At 46.1% G+C, this 20,446-nt stretch overlaps 1 protein-coding gene across 1 annotated transcript in view; it reads right to left on the reverse strand.

Moving 5' to 3' along the window:
- Nucleotides 1-1,493: 1,493 nt before the first annotated feature.
- PLCH2 (phospholipase C eta 2) overlaps nt 1,494-20,446 on the reverse strand; it is a 40,425-nt gene continuing 21,472 nt past the window's right edge. The window contains 17 exon segments of the mRNA XM_018079525.2: nt 1,494-1,512; nt 4,088-4,783; nt 4,786-5,131; nt 9,624-9,703; nt 10,626-10,772; nt 11,295-11,379; nt 11,765-11,889; nt 12,068-12,175; nt 12,611-12,793; nt 13,110-13,207; nt 13,544-13,644; nt 14,146-14,238; nt 14,969-15,127; nt 16,393-16,500; nt 16,763-16,934; nt 18,348-18,468; nt 18,949-19,152. Of these exon segments, the coding sequence (XP_017935014.2) occupies nt 1,502-1,512; nt 4,088-4,783; nt 4,786-5,131; nt 9,624-9,703; nt 10,626-10,772; nt 11,295-11,379; nt 11,765-11,889; nt 12,068-12,175; nt 12,611-12,793; nt 13,110-13,207; nt 13,544-13,644; nt 14,146-14,238; nt 14,969-15,127; nt 16,393-16,500; nt 16,763-16,934; nt 18,348-18,468; nt 18,949-19,152 (2,837 nt within the window). The 3' untranslated portion in view covers nt 1,494-1,501.

The raw sequence follows: 20,446 nt of genomic DNA on the forward strand, positions 1-20,446 counted from the left end.
TTAATACCTGCCCTGGTTGGTGGTTTTGCTCCTGGCAGTTTCCAGCAGGTTGGCCAGCACTGTGATCTGCTGCCACTGCCAGCCTGGCTTCCTGGGGACGTGTTGCCAACCCACACTGACCCTCAGCTTTACTGCACACCCGTGTCCAGCCACCTTCTTCTGAGACACGTCCTGCCACATTAGTCCTCTCATCCTCCTGGGCTACTAAACTTGTGTCAGCTGCTCTTGGGACAACCTGCACTTGGTCTTCTGCAGCCAGGTTTGTCCTTTGTTCTCTAGTGAGTGGAGATTCCTGAGGCTGGTTGGATGTGCTGCTTCCTTCTGATTGAGCCTCGGTGGAATGGTCAGACACAGACCCTTCTTCAGAGTCACTGTAGGGAGTAACGGGCAGAGGGAAGACAAGGCTGCAGTGATGGGTTTCATTGGCAAGAACTGGCTCCTCTGTGATCGTTTCTAGGCTGCACAAAGAAGTGACTGACCTCTGCATGGAGAAACGGCAGACGTCTGCTGGGGAGGCATGGAGAGAGAGGAAAAAGAAAGAAACAGAGATACAGGGTTAATTACCTCTCACAAATCACAGTTCATGCTAAGGTTTATTTTTTCTGTGTTATCATTTTGTTTTCAAGGCAGTAATTGTGTATATTAATCATGATTCTTAAAATAACTTATGAATTCAAACGCCAGGCTAAAGGCAGCAAAAATCTCTGATCATTCGGTTTTAGCTGCCCAAAGCCCTGTTGTTTCAGGAATCTCAGTCCATGCACAGCAGCACCATATGACTGTTCTGGTTTTCTATCAAACAACAGTACCCAGCAATTTGTGTCCTTTGTGTCCCCTTTTGTAAACTAAGTTTCTTTCCTCCATTATCCAGCATCACTTCAATGGCTCTTTCCCTTCCTTCCAGCTCTCCCAGAGGTCAGTGTATCAGATCCCAGCCAGCCCATGAACAATAATCAGAACAGCAGTGCCCAACCACCAGACACGATCCCAATGACCAATTACTTGGGAGAGAAGCAGCACAGGACTCGTGGAGCAGATTACAAATGGTCCAGATGACACAGTGGAATGTTGGCAATGGGACTTTTAAAAACAAACCAAAAACTTTAAACAGACTTTGTTCTCCTATAAAAAAACTTGGCAACTCCTTTTTCAAAAGCTCTACAGACAGAGGGTTCATGAACAGCAGGCTGACAGAACAGCCCTGAGGAATCACTGCAGCCACCAATTCCCTGGAGGAAATGCTCCATCCCCCTGCAATATTTATGGGCTGTACCCTAAGGGCCAAAGCAACCATGCCAAACACACCACTTCCCATACCCCCAAACCACGGGGCAGCCATGCATTCCAGAGCTCACAAAGCACCACGGAGACAGACAGCACCTCAGGAACACAGGAGGAGGGAGTTACAGGGCAGGGAACAAACACAAACCAGGAAAACAGGCAACAAGGGGCTCGAACCAGGGACACTCAGCAGACAGTTACCTTTGACTTGCTTGTCCTTTCAGTTCTTAACTAGAGAGAGAGAGTGTGCATGTCGAATAATAGGACAGAACAGAGGAAAAATCCAGTTAATGTAGGGAAGGCAGGTGCAGATAACAGGATAAATTAGTGCTGAGGGAGGGAAAGGAGACACACAGGAATATTCACACATGTTTGTAGGATCCTAAGAATTTCTGACCAACCAGAGCACTCAATGGAATCCACAAATGGACAGTATTAAGTCCATTATTTTGTCTTAGAAGAAGACAAACAATTTTTGTTAGTGTTGAAGAAATGCACTCCACTGGACTGGGGAATGGAGTCGTGGAATCACAGAATGGTTTGGCTTGGAAGGGACCTCAGAAACCATCTAGTTTCAGACCCCTGACACAGGCAAGGACACCTTCCACTAGAGCAGGTTGCTCAGAGGAAGCTGATCTCCCCTTCTACAAAGCCCTCTCCTATTGCTTTGGAAAAACAATCACCTGCACTACCAAAAAATGCCCAGGAAATCCCTGCCTTTCCTTCAGCACCAGGATTTCCAGCCCGGCACAGCGACCAGAAGCTCAGTGACAGGAAAAGACTGTCCCCTGGATGGCCTGTATGGCATCACTTGGGAGTGTCAGAAGGGAAGAAGGAACACGTGCCCATAAGGAAAATCCAACACTCCCAGATTCCCAGTGTCTGGAGGAGTGTAAGGAAAAGCCCAGAGCTGATCAGACTAAGGAGCCTCCTTTTCCCCATCCAGCACAGACTGAGGCACACTTGGAAGGCAAAACCCCAGCAAATGGAATGCTGTGCCATAGAGGGAGAAGGAGAGACTCGAGTTTCCTGTCCTGTCCTGGGGGCACTTCCCAGCAGCAGAATGTTGATTCCAAAGTGCAGCCCCGCTCCAGGGGCTGTTTCCTTGGTTTCCTGGCCCAAGGCACAGCCTTGCAGGATGGGAAGGGAGCTGTTTGTGTGAACAGAGGGGTTGTCACTGCACCAGCAGCACCCAGGCCAAGGCACCATTTCACCATTTGGAGGGTTTGCTGATTCCATGCTTGGGAAGTCAGATGGATTTAATCAAATTTCAAGCATATCACAATATTTGTTTAGTGGCTCGGGGGGCTGGCGGGGGAGCTGGCACTGATAATGGGAAATGGTTTCATATGTCACACCACTCAGAGCCTGTGAAAAGCCTGATGCCAATAATTTAGGCACAGAAAGAGCTCTGCTGCTTTGGATTAACTGCAAGTCACGGGAAGCGGCAAACATCTCCCCTCCCATTGTCCTGGTATTTTCCTAAAAGCTCAGAGCAGATAATGGAAAAATACACTAAAAAAAAAAAAGCATTAAAAAAAAACAGAAGAAAAATTGTGGACACCCAACCAGACTGAATTGATCAAACAAATAAAATATCTCAAATTTCTGGACGGGGCTTTCAAAGAAGCCCACTCAGAATCTGTTACTAAGAGAAGAATTACATCTTAAGAAGCACCAAAGTCACTTCCCTGTTCCTGAAAATGGAACCATCAGTGCTCAAATTCCTTGGACAATTAAGGACAAGGGGGAGGGATTTGAAGAGAAGCTCTTAGAGTCACAGCCAAACACTCTATTTCTTTACTTCCTCTTTACAATTCTATGAAACAGAAAACTCCTGTCAAAATCTCTTCCCTTCATTCCCCTTCCTGCCAAATCAGGAGGGAAAAAAAAGCCATTTTCCTTATTAAAATTCATATTTTGATAGCCTCTGTTCCATTTTCCATCTTTACAAACACACAGTTCACGGTCCCAGTGACCACAGACCTATTTCTGCCTTGAAACAACTCTCAAACGGGGCAGTTTTAGCAGCTTTGCCCTAACTGGACACATTTTGCTTTGCAATGGGAGATGCCAAGCGTGGCCCAGGCTGGCTGATGTCAGGGAACATCAGCTCACACTCTGCTTTGTGCTGTGCAACTGTGCCCTCAGGTCACAGGCACATCTATGGAGCACTGAGTGAATCCGTAAATGTTTGCATGCTGGGAATTTACATATCTAGGATCAGAATGGGCAGCTGTGCTTATAAAATGGGATCTCCTGAATAACCCAGAGCAGGGAATTCCATCCAGGAATCCCTGAATTCATGGCAGTACTTCTGCAAGTTCTTTGAGGAGGGAACACGTTAGATCTCATTCCTGATGTGGTCAGACCCCAGTGAAACACAAAGACTGACAGTGGAAATATTGTTTGCTGATATGGGTTTCCCATATTCAATCTCACTCAATGCTCTGGTTTGGATCTTAAAATTGACTTAGCATCATACCACATTCACTAAGAAAAGCAAGGAAACAAAAAACCCTGAACAGACAACCCAAACACTCATAGACTACTGACAGTGTTACTACTGCAGATGGTTCACTAGGCATGGAAAGGACTGATCTAGACCAGACATGTCTACAAAAAATAAAACAAAAATATTTATGCAGATTTTTTTTTTCTGTCATTGCCAAAATTAAAAAAAAAAAAAAAAAGAGCTCTTGACAGCCAAACAACATAGAGGAGCCTCTAAGTAAAGATGCTAATGCAGAAGCTGAGACGACGACGTGATCTACAGCGGGGAAGGGTGAAGAAAATCTGGTCTTACCAGTAAAGAATATAGGGGATTTACTTCGAATTTCCTCCAACTTTTGAACGAACAAGGCGTTCATTTCCCTCTGTAGGGTGCCCACTTGCCTTCGAGAAGGTTCAGACCAGTGCCTGGGGAATTCTGGGCTTCCAAGGCTTTCTAGACTGCTGGAGTTGGAGGATATGGAGCCATTGCTGGCTGCAACCAGGTTGACAGTGCTTCCATACTTGCCACCTGACTGGCCCTGCCAGCGCTGCCGGGAGTGAGCCTTTATTCCGTGACATTTAGAGTCAACACTCCTCTTCCCTGGGGTCACCAGAGGCTGGGTGCTGCCGGGGTCATCGGCAGTGCCGGGGCTGCCGCGGGGCTGCAGGTCTGCCTGGGGCCTGGGCTGGGCCCTCACCACCCAGGTCCTGAGCTCGACCCTCTCCTCTGCAGCGGCACTGCCACCCTGCCCGTGGGCAGCGGGCCTGGCGGGGGGCTCTGCCCAGGGGCCCTCCAGGTCGGGGCTGTCCCTGGAGCCGATCATGCACCTCATGCAGTTGGTGGCCACGCCGATCCGGCCCGAGCTGTTGATGGCGCAGCGGGCGAACACGCTCTGCTTCTCGCCCGGGGGGCTTCCTGCGGCCGGCACCCGCCGCGCCCGGGGCAGGGGCTCGCTGAGGGCAGCCCCCGCCCGGGCACAAGCTCTGGCTCTGGCCCTTGCCAGACCTGGGCCTTACCTTTCCCCCCCTGGCCGGGCGCCTCCCCGCCGGCGCCGTCTCGGGGAGCTGGGGATGGAGAAGCACTTTCTGGCTCTTGCACAAAGCGGGGCTGGGAGGCGGCGTCCCCTTCCCGGTCCTCCCCGGCCCCGGCCCAGCCGGTGTCCTTGGTGTCAAAAGCGATCTCGGGGAAGCCCTTCTTGGTCTTCTTCTGGCTCTTGGTGGGGGCGCTGGCCGTGCGCCGCAGCAGGTGGCTGCTAAAGGAAGGTCTGCGGTGCAGCTGCCCAGCAGCATGACTGTCCAGAGAGGCCTGCTTTGGACTTCTGAGAAACAGCCCTTTTAGACCTAGAGCCGGTTTGGCCTGCAAGACAAATACAGAGGGACTGATATAAAAAGTCCTTTGCACAAAACACAACTCTCTGCCCTGGGGCGCTGGAGCTCATGAACAAACCATCATCCACACAGGGAGTCTCCTGCCATATTCCTGCCATCAGCATGAGAACTAAACCAGAAATAGGACAGGGACTGAAAATGGAAAAAATCACTAACATCAGCTTTGCAAAACATCACATCTCTTTTTTTTTTGGCAGTTATGTTTTTAGATAACATTTTCCAACCACACTTATCTCTGTATTTGCCATCATTCCCTTACTAGCATGTAGCTACTTGCAACATCTACATAAACATGAGAGATATTGAAAAGACAAAGTAATAAAAAAGGAATTACTTCTGTCTACAAGGATCTCATTCTGAAAGCTGAAGAGTTTCTCAGTTTCACCCAAAACATATGCATTTAAATTACAAGCTGGAAATGCATTCTCTAGGAACTGCTGGGAAATAAACACTGGCCATAATATAGAATATTTTTTCAGTCTAAAGGAGATTTACCCTTCAATTGAATTGAGCACTATCATGAATAGCACTTAACTATATGCAGGCAAATGATCACCGAATATTTCAATTTCTATGGTAATTTCCTACCATACAACATTATCCAAAGACACTCGAGTATGTTTTCATCACTGAGGAAACACACCATAAACAAGGGAAGTTAGTCAGTGTAACAATACAGTTCTTCATATTCTTCAGTACTTATTAAAGCACTAAACATACAAATTCACCATCATGAATCTCCCACCATCATACAGGTGATTGACATGTCAGTGGAGCAGTGTCAGCATTCCTGTGAGCATTCCAGGTGCACTTGCCAACTTTTACAGCGAGAGGCCAATGCTGGGAGCACAGTGTTGGGAGCTCTGCAGGTACAGCCTCGTACACACCAATCCCTCACAGCAGACAAAGGTATTTCCCTGCTAACCTGCTCCTCCTCTGCTCTCTTTGTTGCCCAGTTAGATCAGACTCTCTTTAGCAGCTGGATAAACCCCGGGTCCATCAGCCAGGGATTGAGAGGCACTGCCAGAGCCCCGTGGCAGGACCTGCTCAGCACCCCGGCCCCGCTGGCACTGCTGCCAGTTCAGTGTGTGCCCTGGGATGCCATGGGAGGTCAGTTCAGTGTGTGCCCGGGGATGCCATGGGAGGTCAGTTCAGTGTGTGCCCTGGGATGCCATGGGAGGTCAGTTCAGTGTGTGCCCAGGGATGCCATGGGAGGTCAGTTCAGTGTGTGCTCTGGGATGCCATGGGAGGTCAGTTCAGTGTGTGCCCTGGGATGTCATGTGAGGTCACATTTCTGTGGTGCCAAACAATGGCACAGAAATGTCTCGTTTAAATTACAATGGTCTCTCACCCCCAAATAAATATTTGAGTGCATGTTCCTGCATTTCCAATTCTGCCCTGCAGGACTTAATGGACAGGCACTGGCTGCCCTGTGCAGAGAGCCCGGGCTAAAAGCTGCTTTTATCCCCCCATGTCCTGCCCAACCTGCCATGTGGCATCGAGGTTTATTTGCTGACACCCAGCCCAGTGAGAGCATTCACAATATTACTTTTATAATTGACTGAAGTTTAGTTACCACGTGCCAATCTCCACTGTGAGTAGCACATGATTAAAAAGAGACCTATAATGGCCCTCAGGATAAGATAAAGAAGGTTGGGATTGATTTTTCCCATACAAGGCAAAGAAATTGTAATTTAAATATTGGGAAACCTTCTGTAAGAGCCAGGTTATTGAACAGTCTGCTTCGATTACTGTGCTTACTATGAGACAAGTTGGCAAGTACATGAATTTTTGCTATAAAAATGAGACAATATTTGCAAAACCCAGAAAAAATTGTCACACAAACACACACACAAATAATATCCACCAAAAAGAAAAGGAAAGCACTGATGGAATGGGTGACACGCAGTGCAGGGCCCCAGGTTCATTCTGGCTTGTTTGGTGCAGCTTTGTTAAGCTGGACACTATTGCTTGAATCAGTGGAGTGATTCAAGAATCCAAAGGCAAATTCGGTTAACTTAGGGAAAAAAAAGTTTTAAAGTAAGGAAAAAACCAAAAAGAGAGCAGCTGTGAGGGAGATCCAGGACACTGTGCTTGCAGCTTCCAGCCCAGCTGCTGCAGGGCTGTGTCATTCTCCACAGGAGACTTGAAAACCAGCACAAGAGGCTTTTCCACAGTTTAGCAAGTGTTCAGTGTTAATGTTCTTTTCCATGGGTTGAGTTATTGCACTCGAGAGAAAAGGCAGGAGAGGGAGACACTCAGACAAATGAGAGAGGGATGGAGGGACTTTTATCCTGGATCTGCCTCACACAGGGAGGGCTCTCTGGCTGCCGATGACCCAACAGAACTGACCAAGTCAAATGTCACAACTCATGTTCCGCGGGTTGGAGAGCTTGAAAATGCTAATAAGGAACATGGATGCTAATGAAGCTACCAATTAAGGCATGCAGGTGTGTGGTGGTGTCACTGCACCTCCCCGGACAGGAGGGGGTACCTTCGAGGCGTCTAAAAACGCTCTGCTTCTAAAAGGAGACTTTTTTGACATAGAGAAGCCCACTGAAATCACAAACAGACAGAGCAAAGGCAAAATAACGGTGAGGGAGGATCTCAGAGATAGGCACACCTAGAAACCCACCAAAATTCTGCAATACATGAACAGACCACAGAAGAGACAGAAACAGAGAAAAGCCTCTGCAGGAAACAAAGCAATCTGGATTTCAGTTACACACAAGTGAAGGTGAAAAAAAATTGAAGACTCTGCTTTAGTAATAACAAGCTTCTGAGCTGGTGGGATATCTCCATTTATAAAAACGCCCCTGAAGGTTACTGTTTGCATTAGAGTCTCTGGATTAATAAAGGAGGGGTAAAACCAGGCTGATAACTGGGCTGATTTTTAACTGGCCCATAATTAAGATAGGGGAAACAGAGAAATAATTCTAGTTTTGACAGAACTCTGTTAACCAAAAATCAAAGTAGAAAGTCATTGAGAGAGACCAAAGCAGAAAGGGCTGTATAATATTTGTCCCGTTTTCAGTAGTTTTTATTAAAAATTATAAATTAAAAAAAAACAACCATATACCAGCTTTCCTTCCAAACCCCTATATTTTAATTATGTCAGTGCACAGCACCAGGTTCTTAACACCAGCCAACCCAAAGAGACTGCAGTGATAATGAGAAGCAATAAGGGATGTCTAACAGAACATGAAAGGGGAGTAAAGCAATTGGAAAAACAGATCAGTGCAGTAGTTTGGAGGGTAATGGGTAAGGACAGGGAGGAGACAGTGACACACAAGGGCCTTTTGGTTGTTTAAACACTACCAAGAAAATCTTATGTCCTCAAAATAGCTTAAGTTTAAATGGGCAGGTCACCCCACTGCAAACGTTATCATCAGCCAGTGGCTCACGAAGAAGCCACTAAGAGCAAATAATTATGAAAGGCTCAGCAAAGTCAGGATAAAAGGAGAGAGAATGCCTTGCAATATTGCCAAAGAAGATTTGACTTGAAAACACTTCAAACATTCACAAAGACTACGAGCACTGCCCCTTCCATCCAACGCTGCTGTCAGGAGCAGTTAACTAACCGGGGACTGAAATTTGGCAGCTCAGAAAGCTGTTCTCCTTTTTAAGGACCGCTCTAACGCCCCTCCCGAGGAGGAGCTGGGAATTCCCAGCCTGTTGGATGCCTCCTCCTGCAGTCGTGGTGCCGGAATTGCACCTCGGTACCGCGGGGAGCTCGGTTTGGGCTGCTCGAGGCTCTGCAAGATGCTTTGCTGCCTGAATTTCATTGACTTTGATACCGCAGAAGGCACTAAATGCAGTGCTCTGCGAGCACAGAAGCTCTCTCGTTTTCAGCTGGCCTAGGAAAAATCTGAAGTCAGAGCTTTACTTTCATGGGAATTTAGATATGGAACCCTGAGTTGTATTTTTCCTGCATGTGAAGCAAACACGCTCTTAATAACAGACAAAGAGTGTAAATATGCCCAACAACTATTACAAGGATCACTTTTCCTCTGCATTTTAAGTGTTGTTATGGAAAAAACCGCAAGCAAACAACCCTGAAGAATTTAATTAGATTTAAAATGCGAAAGCATCAGGCAGAGCCTTTTTAGCACAAGCTTTGCAGGCACCAAGCACTGAGGGTTCAGGTGTGCAGCTTTGGCTCAGCAAGGTGCACCTCCAGGGCTGGACACAACCAGACTGGTTTAGATAAATGTGTGTGCTGCAAGGAAATAACCTTCCTCCGTGGCCTCCCCAGAAAGGCACTGCAGGAATCTCTGGTGGAACTTTCCCCATGATTTTTCTTCATCTCCGTGGGTGTTCAGAAGGGTCTCACCGTGACAAGCACGGAGATGAAGTTTACTCTGAGTGAACAAATCTGTTGGCTTGGACCTTCACCCCCTGGGCTTCCCTGTGAGCTCCCTCCCGTGCCCAAGCTGTGCCACACCCCCAGAGGCACTCACCTTACCACAGATGTCATTGATGGCCACATGGACAAAGATGGAAGCCTCTTCTATGCCTTCCAGGTACACGTGTCTGTAACCTGGAACAGAGTGGGCAGAGCTGAGGGGGAACAGGGGGCAGGAGGAGCACCTGGAGACTCTCCTTTTGCAAACAGCAAGAGAAGGTAAGCAGGTTTTTTCCAGCCCCTCCTCACAAGAAGCATCCAGGCTGTGCATCCCCTTGCCACGCTCAGGTACCTGAGTCACACCACTGACAAACTTCACTGTTGTTTCTTCTTGCCCCTTTGACTTTATAAAAAAAACCCCATGTCCTCTTTTATCCAGGCTCTGTTATTGCTGCTGTCAACCCATGATTTAAACTTCACCACATTCTCTCCTGGGGACTTACAGTCCACTTTTAAGAGTGCAAACATTTTTTCCAAGGTCAGTTTATTGAGACTGGATGTTTGCTTTAAATCTTAAACTTTTTTCTTTACTTTGAAAGGAAAGAAAAATAGACACAGAAGCTTTAACATGAACGAAGACTGAACTGAAAACAGAAATGGGAAACTGTTAGAAAATGGCATTTAATAACCTGGATCCCATCATTAGAATGGGTAACTATATGTTCTGTATTAAATTGCTACTAATAGTCATAAGAGCAATGAAAACTCTGGTGGTTTTCAAAAACTGCTGTAAAGAAATGGAGGAAAAAGCAGTATTAGGTAACTGCAATAAAGATGCTCTATGGTAGCCTGCTGAGCCCACAGTGTTTAGCCACCCTGCTTAAGAAAATTTCTGAAAATCTAGTCCCAAAAGTCTGGAGTTAATTGATTCAGTCTTCATCCCCATGTAAGTCAGTGGTGGACCGAGGCAGAGAACTCAGGGTCCAAACTCCACTCTCTTGCTCTAACTAGAAACTTCTGCAGCAGACACACACAATTTGCACCAGCATTTGCACCTTCAGTTACCCCAGGACAGAAGTCCCAGCCCTTTAATTTGGGATTTGCCCCCCTCTCTTACCTGGCATCATACTGCTGAATGCTATTGTCCTCTGCCCGATGAAATCCCGCCCGATGGGGTCGTGGTCCCACACCAGGAACCGGATCAGGGCGATCTCTGGCATGTGCACTGTGAACACCAGTGTCTCCTCCCACATGGGGTTAAAACCTTGGAGTGAAGGGTCAGCTTTCAGGGATTTCAGTCACAAGAGCAAGAAAGAAGGCTGCCTACCTAAGGAATGCCCAAAGGGCAGTGCCATTCTAGTTCTCCCAAAAGATTGATCTTGTTCTGGCAGAACCCAGCACTGCCCCTGGACCCAGCAGGAGACACAACAACAGCACGAGAATTTGCAAGGAACAGAGTTGGATCTTATTGAAATTTGGCCCTGCTTTCAGCAGGGCTTTGGAAAACCTGACTTACTTTTGAGCACAGCAAGCTCAAAACCCCCTTCTTTCATACCCAGTGAGAAGACAAATGACTTGGTTTACACCAAGACCTTCAGCACATTTTACCAACTTAGTCAAACAATTCAAGATCCAAGTCTAATCAACATAAAAAATACTTAAATCAAATTGTCAGTGCTTTGTTGAAATAGGCACCAAATCCCATCTACTACAATCCTTATGGACAAAACTTGCCTGAAAGAGGATGTTTCAGCCATTAAAAAAATGAAACCCCAGATAATCTTACCATTGTCATCAACTACTCTGGTTTGTTCTTTGAAACAATCCACAGGCAAGCCTATAACTTCTACTTCAACAAATGGATCTATGATCTGAAAAGCAAAATGTAACAAATATTGAAAAAAATGAGTGACAAAGATGAAACTCAAACACATGGCTTTTACAGTGTGGGCACTGTACTTTAATGTCTCAGTAATTACTGGTCCTGATCCAGCTCTAATTGTTTATTATGTTGATAAGATTCTCTCTGGTTTTTGTTTCTCCTGGACACACTGTGTTGACAATTGTAGGAAAAACATCAAACCACTGCTGTGGTGCTTAGAAGTGAAGAAAACTTCACTTCTAAGGATGGCAGTGACCCAATTTACCCATGTTCTGTGACTCCTGACAGATAAGTGCAGAAGGTGAAATCCTCACCCTTAGCCCAGGCAATATGGAAATAAACCTTATGCAACACAAGAACTGACTGTCCAGTACCTCTCCTCTGTCTCCCAGCATGGAATCACGTGGTTTGGGGAGTTGTTGACCACTGATAATTCTTAGAACCAACTGTTTCTTCAACTGACCAGGCAGTGGGTCTTCAGAATTTGGATTAAAGACACCTGTAAGAATGGGAAGTCACATAAAGAGAAAGAAGTGCAACATGACTTCTGTTACAGATACCTTCTGGCTCGTTTGCTTCTAGCATCAGAAAGGCATTTATAAACAAATTCTAACAAGGGCCCACACCCAATCTTCTCCTGCAGTGAGTGAGCCACTGCTTTGGCTCGTTTGCCTTACCTTGACACATGCAGTTTGGTTTGAGGACGTAGCCACAGTTCCCATTGGCACTAAATTTGGCCCGGTTCAGTTGCAGCATTCTCCCCTCTGACTGGTAGTTCAGTGCAACTGTTAAAAAAAAATAAATTCAGATTTAGATTTGACTTCTCAGATGCAAAAACTCAAGTGTCTTACGGAAAAACAATTCTCTTCTGTGACGTATAGCACATCTTCAGGGGGAGGAGCTCTCCAAAAAAGCTCAGCTCTGAGTCCTCCTGCACTTGAGAAGTTCACTTGTTTCCATTTATCACACAACTAGTTGGATGTAGGACATGTTTGAGGGAATCCAGGGGACAACAGAGACAGCACCAGGGCGGACCCAGCGGCCAGCGAAGCGGGGCGAGCAGAGCACTCTGAGTGTTCTGAGAGGTGGCTCTGGAGCTCCTGTTGGAACACCCCCCAAGCAGAACCCCCCAGGCTTGCCCTGCTCACCCAGCTGGCAGACCCCCCTAGCTGTACCCTGCTCACCCAGCTGGCAGACCACCCTAGCTGTGCCCTGCTCACCCAGCTGGCAGCCCGCGTTCCAGAAGGGCTGGGGGTTGTAGTTGCTGGAGTCCACGCGGTACGAGGACGGGTAGATGCGGGACAGCTGGTGCTGGTTGAAGCGCAGGTACTGTGCTGGCTTCTGCTGCAGGATCTGGTGGGCCTTGGTCTCACTGAAAGATGAGACCTGCCAGCTGGAAGAGACTGCAGGGGAGAGAGGAAGGGATTAGAGCTAATCTCCTTGTTTATTTATTTATCATCCAGATAAAGCTTGCAAAACTACACGGCTCTTGTTCCTTTTAACCATCAGGCATCGTTTGAGTACATGTCACTCAGAGGGAACTGTATTTCCTGGTATCACAGCAAAATGCTGTGCTTATTGGAGCAGTTATGGTTGGGAAAATGAAGCTGAATGACCTGACTCTTCATTAAGGAGTCTTCTTTTAATAAGCAGATGTGTAAAAACATTTCAATTTCTTTGTGTAGCAATTATTTTCAGTAGACTTTTAGTTCAACCTACTTTCACTTTCAACATCATGGATGCCAACAGACTTTGTGTACTTCACCAGGTCAGACAGGGCCCTGGACAGCTTCATTGTTTTCTTCTGTCGGTTTATCCTAGGAAGATAAGACTAATTAATTTCCCACTAATTAAGGGATAAATGTCATCTTCTGTATTTTTAAAATAAATCAGGGCAAAGAAATATATGAGCTACTAAGAGCTCAAAATGCATAAAAGGCCCACTGTGCTTTGCTAATTAGTCTGAACTGCACCAAGAGATCCTTCTGATGATGTTGTGTCTACCCATACACCAGATTCTTCTCTACCCATACACCAGATGCCTGCAGCCTCCAACAAATTGGCACCTTGACCTGAAGCAAACCTATTTAGTGGTGCAATTATGTAAGTTATCTTTTTTAGAAACAAAACTGTCCAATCACTTGTTAACAAACCTGCTGTAATGTACAGAGCTCCTGGCTAAATTCCCTTGAGAATCCGAATCGTCTTCACCCTCTTCCAGACTTGATGCTTTTTTCAATTTGCTTCCTTTTTTCTGTGCCAGAGGGAAATAAAACTGTAATATCATAACTGTGTGATCAAGGTTTGAGCAGCTGGATACATTTCTGCTTTGTTATGCCAATGAGTGTGTTACTTACAGAAAATGAGAAATGACAGCTTTTGTAACACTCGGTACTGCAGCACATGGGGACAACTCAGCCCAGGGTCTGAGATTTGTTATGAAGAAAGCACAAATCCTCAGATAAAAGATGCAAATGAATTTTTCTGGGTTTTTTTCAGTTGGATGCTTTCAGACCCTCATGGAAATTGGAACTGTGTGTTATGCACCATGCTAAGCAGTTCCCCAGCCTGTGTGCTCAGAGAGCAGCCTGAGAGCCAGGTGCTGCAGGCAGTGCAGCAGTGACATTCCTCTCCATTGTGTGCAAAGAAAAAAACCCTCAGAGAAATCAGGGTTTGGGGCAGGGCTCACCCTGCAGAGCTCAGGCTTTGGGGCAGGGCTCACCCTGCAGAGCTCAGGCTTTGGGGCAGGGCTCACCTTGCGCTTGGAAAAGCTGCCCATCAGGGAGCGGCTGTGCCTCTTGTGGGTGCTGAAATCCTCCCCAGGCTCCACATCATCCTCCAGTTTGCTCTGCAGCAGCAAAGGCAGAAGAACACAGCAGATCAGAGGGAGTGCTGCAGGCAGAGCAGCTGAACACCAGCAGAGAGGTGATGGGCTGTTAACACACAGCGCTGGGCTAAAGGACTCTCCAGGTCCTGGCCCTGCAGTGGCTCTTACAAAAATAACTGTCTGAGACACCCTGTAAATCATTATGTTTAAACTACATACAAAACTCGAGCCATAGAATGTTTGGGCAAGCTGATTTTTAGTTCTCATCCTTATTTTAGTTTTAATCCCTGGTTATTACACCTGCTTATTGCTGGCAGATCTCCACTGCTTTTCATTTGCATGGAACAATCTTCTTAAGCTTTTTGTGGCTTATTATAAAGCCTAAAATGAAAATGCCTCAAATTCATGAAGTGTAGTCTGTGGGCTGAGTGCATTTTTACAAATTAGCATTAATATAAAATTAAAATACAAATGTAAATGCAGGGAACATAGACAGCCAAGGGAAAAAATAAAGCTCAACTTTCATATGCGGTTTTTATAATGGAAAATCAAAGTGCTTCTGCTGAGAAGTCCTTTCACGTGTACATTTCATGCTCCAGTTGCTGTGTGAGCAAGAAAAAAAAGTTTGTGTATCTGACAGTGATGTTCACCTGGCATCATTATCAACTGCAGGAATTCAGCTACGAAGCTGAAGTCAATAATATATGGATTCAGTAAACTAATAAACACAAGTACAATAAAACATGCTCACCTTCTTACTATCAGATTTCAGCCCAGCCTTTCCTGATGATGGCAGAGTGGAAACCGTAAAATTGTTTGGATCTTCACAGTCACGGATTTTGGATTCTTTTATTAGTGAGTCAAGCTTTTTCTTTGCTATGTTCTCCACTCTCTTCCTATTAGCAGATGCCTACAGACAGGACAGAATCATTAAACCAGGTAGTGATGAAAAAATCATTTAAAAAAAGTAATTAAACCAGTTCTAATTAAAGCAAGACTGACCCTCAGCAGAGCTATTCAGATGTAATGTCTGTTCCAAGCCAGGCATGTGCTAACCCAGAAATAGTTATTACTGAGGTGATCCCCAGACTGCACTGGACTGACACAGGGCAGCACCTATTGAGTCAAATCTCTGCTCTGTTCCATCAGCCCTTTTTTCATGGAAAATTCGTAGTTACATCATGGCCCATGTGAGGAAGTGGGGGAAACAAAACTAGAAATCCAGAGTTTTCTTTTCCGCTCCCAATCCCAGTGCTTTTGAGGGGTAACTGATTGTGTTTTCTCAGTGGGCCTTAAGAATTCCCAGTTACATTTGCCATGAAACAAGCTCTGATTTCCTGAGCTCTTCAAAATCTGGTTTGGAAAGCAAACCAGGTGTAGCAAATCTCAGATTTGAAGCATCAGTAAACCTTGCAGCAACAGAGACAGTGCTGTGAATTACTGAAAAGTGATATGCCAAAATGTAATAACTTGAAAAAAACAAAGCCATTATTTCTCTCCTTTGGCAGTCTTCTTCCCAAAGAAGTTGTGAAGAAGAAGTTTCTCTTTTAGTTTTAGATGAAAAGGATCAAATCCATAATACAAAATGAGGAAACAGCCTGAGGGAGAGAGGACTGAGAATGCAATCTCTCTCCAAGGCAATCTGGTTTATGCTATTAAATGGTTTTGCTGTGTATTTATGTTGTTTCTGTGAAGTGCAATGGCACTTGCCAGAAGATTAAAGGGAGAAAACAAACAAACAAAAAAACTCTTTTGAAAAGGATGAAGAAACAAGGGATTTTCAGATTGAAGCAAGCAGAGATTAAAGTATTCTCCCTTCTTAACACCTCTTTACAGTAAAAATCAGCTAAGCCCAGCATTAAGCAAAGGGATGCTCTGTAACAATGACCACAGTTGTAAGCAGAATATCTTTGTTTCTTTTTTGCATTTGAGGGATAGAACACCATGATGCAATGAAGAATCATGAGATATGACTATTTAAAATTCCAAACCTGGAACATAACCACATGTACTGCTGCTTTTGTCCAATCTGTCCCCCCATGAAGGTTTAGAACCCAAAACACTTGTGATGAACCCCAAAGATTAGACCACATCCACATTCCAGAGAACTCAGGCAAGGTTTCTTCTCACTGGGATGGGAAACCTTGATGCCCATTTACATTCAGCTTAACTTACATCTCCATTCATTAGTTTACAGTCATCATCAATCTCATCAGCACTGTCCTCATCAGAAACTTCTCCTTCCTCTGCATCATCACTGATGTTGGCTGGAAGTTTCTTGCCCTGCAAAGTAAAACCATCACACACAAGCAGGTTTTCATGCAGTTCTTGCTATCACACCTTTCAAAAAAATTAATAGAAATTATTCAAAGCACGCAACCAGGCTCTTACTGATGGAGAAGACATTTGTTCAGAACCTTAAGTACCAGTTCTCAAGGACTGCTTTTTGTGACAGGGTTGCAGTTGGGGTGTAAGGGACAGCCAGGCAGGAATCCCCATCCCCACAAACAGAAGGAGGGGCAGCACAAGTGCAGCAGGTGCTCACCTTGACCAGGATCTTTCCTTTAAGACTTGCTGGCGAAGGGAGCTTTGTGGAGTCGTCGCTGTGCACAGAGGACAGGTCCAGTTTGTCTCCCAGGATTTCCACAAGGTACTGAGCCATCTTCTTCTGCTGCAGGATGCTGCAGTGGTTCTCAATGGACAGGATAACAGGGTACCTGGCACAGACAGAGCCACCCCAGCTGCAAACTCAGCTCTCACAGCATGGAGAGGAGAAGGGTTACTGCTGCCTGGGCATTGCTGTGACAGCACCACCAGTGACACCCACAGGGGAGATAAATCCCTGTGGGAATGGCACTGATACCCCACTGCTCCCTCCAAACTGAATGGCTGATTTTCTGACAGGCACAGGAGAATTAAACTTCTGCAACCTGATTTGATGCATTTTTTTTACCAGAACACATTTGTCATCTTCCTGCACTACTCAGTCCTGACCTCCACTTCGTACCAGACACTCCAGCAAGCCATTCACAAGGAAAACCCAAACAGCCAGTGCCATCAGCTCTGCTCTCCAACTGGTGCTTCAGCCCTTTTGTACTTGCACACAGAAAAGTAAATAAAAGCTACAAGAACTGAAAAGATCCCCAAAGGGGCTTTGTCTTCACCTTCCCACTTCCAACAACCAAGTGATGAACCTGTTGTGTCAGTTCTTTCATGAATGCTTTTCTAATCAGCAACAGAGCAGTGTTACACAAGCAAGCCTGCAGACAAAGCCTCTGCTACAAAGACAGTGAGTATTATTTCTAGACTCAGTTTTACTGCTGTTGTTTATTGTTGATTCTCCAGGTTGAGGCCAAGGAACAACAATGCCTGGTTGTTTGAAAGGGAAGATCAAAGTAAGATTTGTGAAACATCTACTCCAGTGTGGCTGGTGCCACGTAAAACCACTCTGAAGATGGATTTCTGTTTAGAGATGATGCAGTCTTTAGGATAAACACAAAAGCTGGTGCACAATGCAGTTTTGTAGGGATGAATTATCAGGGATTCATTAACTAAAAACCAATTATGTCTATCCTGACATCTGGCCCTCGTTAGCTCCTCATCAGGAAAAATAAGGCTTTCAGCCAGCCAGTGTCTGCAGGACACAACTGTCCCAGTTGATGACGTGGTCCCAGGTAACCTTTCTGAAAAGGTTTCAAGAAGGGAACAATTTCAGAAGCATTGCCATACATTCTGCTGGCAGCTCTCCTTTGATTTCTTTACACTGTCTTCAGGTAAATGCAGAATTTCAGGCTCGGAATAAGTTCACCTGGTCTGAAAGTAAAGTGTAAGTTTAGCTCTATTCATAAAGGCAGATGGGCTGCTTTGGGGAAGCTGCTGGAAACTTTTTTACAGAGATAAATTAATTTACCTTCTACAGCAGCAGCAAAGCCAGCTCCACCCCTCTGTGCAGAATGCCCTACTCAGCCTTGCCTTGTTCCTGCTTTCTGAGGGCTTTCCCCTCAGAAAACAACCCAGAGTTCTGCCAGGAATTGTGCAGGTTGGATCTGCACTCACTGCCTGTACAAGGATGCCAGGGAACACCCCGTTCACAGCCCTGGCACTCAGAGGTTGGCACACTGGATACATACTCGTTCTTGATAAAGGCATATTTGTTGATAGTTTCAATCACATCTTTGAAGAGGATTTTGGAAGTCAGAGTGTATCCATGGTGGACAATCGGCTCCCCGTCCGGCCCATCCCAGCAGTCAACTGTGGGACAGAAACAAGAGCCCCCATCAGACAGGGCACACTGGGGCCCCCAGCTGTGGAACACTGAGACCCTGCAATTCCCTGCAGCAACCAGCCACAGCAGGGGCCAGGCTCCCTCCCACCCCAGCTGAACCTCCCTCCCCACTGTGCTGAACATCACTCCTCAGTAGGAACTCCCTGGACTTGACTGTCTCCTGTGACCAGATGTTTGAGAAAGCCCCAAGCAAAAAAACTCCACTTAAGCAGTGCTGAGGAGTATTGTGACAGGACACACTCCCCAGACCTCTGCCTTATTTCCAGGCTCAAGAAAATTTGTCCAATATATCACAACACAGTTTTATTGTTCTTTATGAAGGGAAGACACCATTTCCCTGGCTTTTCCCTCTACCCAATTTCACCGTGTCTCCTGCAGAAACCAGGGCTCTTCCTTTGCAGAGGAACAAACCAGCAGATCCTACAGTGTTCCCTTTCACCCTTTACCTTCCACACAGCGACAGCCGGCCTGCAGCACCCAGGCATACATGTCCACCCGGGACTGGGACATCAGCTGGTCTCCCATGAGGTAGGTGTTGTGTGAGGAGGTAATGAAGTAGTGACTCAGAGGGTAGCTCATGTCCTGGTTCACGTGGTAGTGCTCGGGGTTGAAGATGTCCCCTGACGGGCTCCGCATGTAATTGGTGAAACCTGCGAGCAAACAGCACCGTCAACGACACAGCTTTGTCCTTTTTGTGGCTGCAACCATCCTGAAACCAGCCTAAAAACGCATCCCTGTGTTCACCAACACATTCATGAACGTGTAAGATAAAGAAACAGCATCACTACACCCCAGCTGTCACCATGACCAAGTGTGGTTGCTGCTTTTCAAGAAATCTCCAGTTGCTTTGCACGCTTTCCCTGCTCTGCCTTTCCTCTTTAGGCTTACAATTTGTGTCAAAAGATTCTGCTGGGATGTCAAATCACATGGCACATAAAAGCCCCCAGAGATCTGCAGTCATATCCTGGTACTGCTCCTCAGTGAAGTGTTGTAAGGTCTGTGGTATTGTACTGCCTGGAGACAGTTCTGGTGGCCCAACACAGTCTGAGACAAGGGAGGTACTTTCCTTTCGTCTCTCCTGAAAATACCAGAAGAATGTCAACACACATTGGCTTGTACGAGCTACACCCTGGAATTTGGACACGACACCTCATGCACAAACATGTATGTGGAGGGGGAGATCTGCAGAACTGCATTAATGTCACTTTAGACACCAAAGTTCACTCCAGGCTTGACACCAAAATATCAATTAACTGCAGGGTTTTCAGTGATGGACCAGAGGAATGCTTTTCCAAAGCAGTGGGATGCTTGCAAACCCTGCAGAGACCAGCACCTGGACCACTTGTGTACTGCAATCACAACTGCTGGTGAGAAGCAAAGTTTTAGCAAGTCCTGATTTTATCTCCGTGTGAAACTGCTGCTCTCAGACCCCCAGTGCACATTTGTGCACACACACACAGACACTGCCACAGTTCAGGCTAACATTAAACACTGTCACTGCCACTTCAAGCAGCCCCCAGATATTTTCCATTCACCACCAAGGGAAGATTCAAATTCCCATTCCCACCGTGGCTTTGCTGCCAGCCTTTATTCGACAGGTCTCTGCTTCCAGACTGCTAATGCTCCTGACATTTCACTCATTCCATAAATAAAACAGTGCCCGTGTAAAATCCTGCCAGAGTTCTGAAGGGCTCAGCGCACTTCCTTTGACTGTGACAAGATAAAATGTCACCTTTATGATGGTTCTTCTAGGCTATACATTTTGTGCTGATGAAAGTTTTATTAAAGGAAAAGAGCTGATAAACACAAATAGCAGCCAAAGCTCTTTGAACAAGGCACGGGGACACAGCACAGGGAATTCAGCTCAGACAAATATTCCAGGCTCTTGAGGCCCCACAATCAACGAGCAAAGCAGTGACACAACCAGGGAGAAAACAGAGGAGC

The sequence above is a fragment of the Manacus vitellinus genome, unplaced genomic scaffold, assembly GCF_001715985.3.
Source record: "Manacus vitellinus isolate BGI_N305 unplaced genomic scaffold, ASM171598v3 scaffold_46_pilon, whole genome shotgun sequence".
Classification (NCBI taxonomy): domain Eukaryota; kingdom Metazoa; phylum Chordata; class Aves; order Passeriformes; family Pipridae; genus Manacus; species Manacus vitellinus.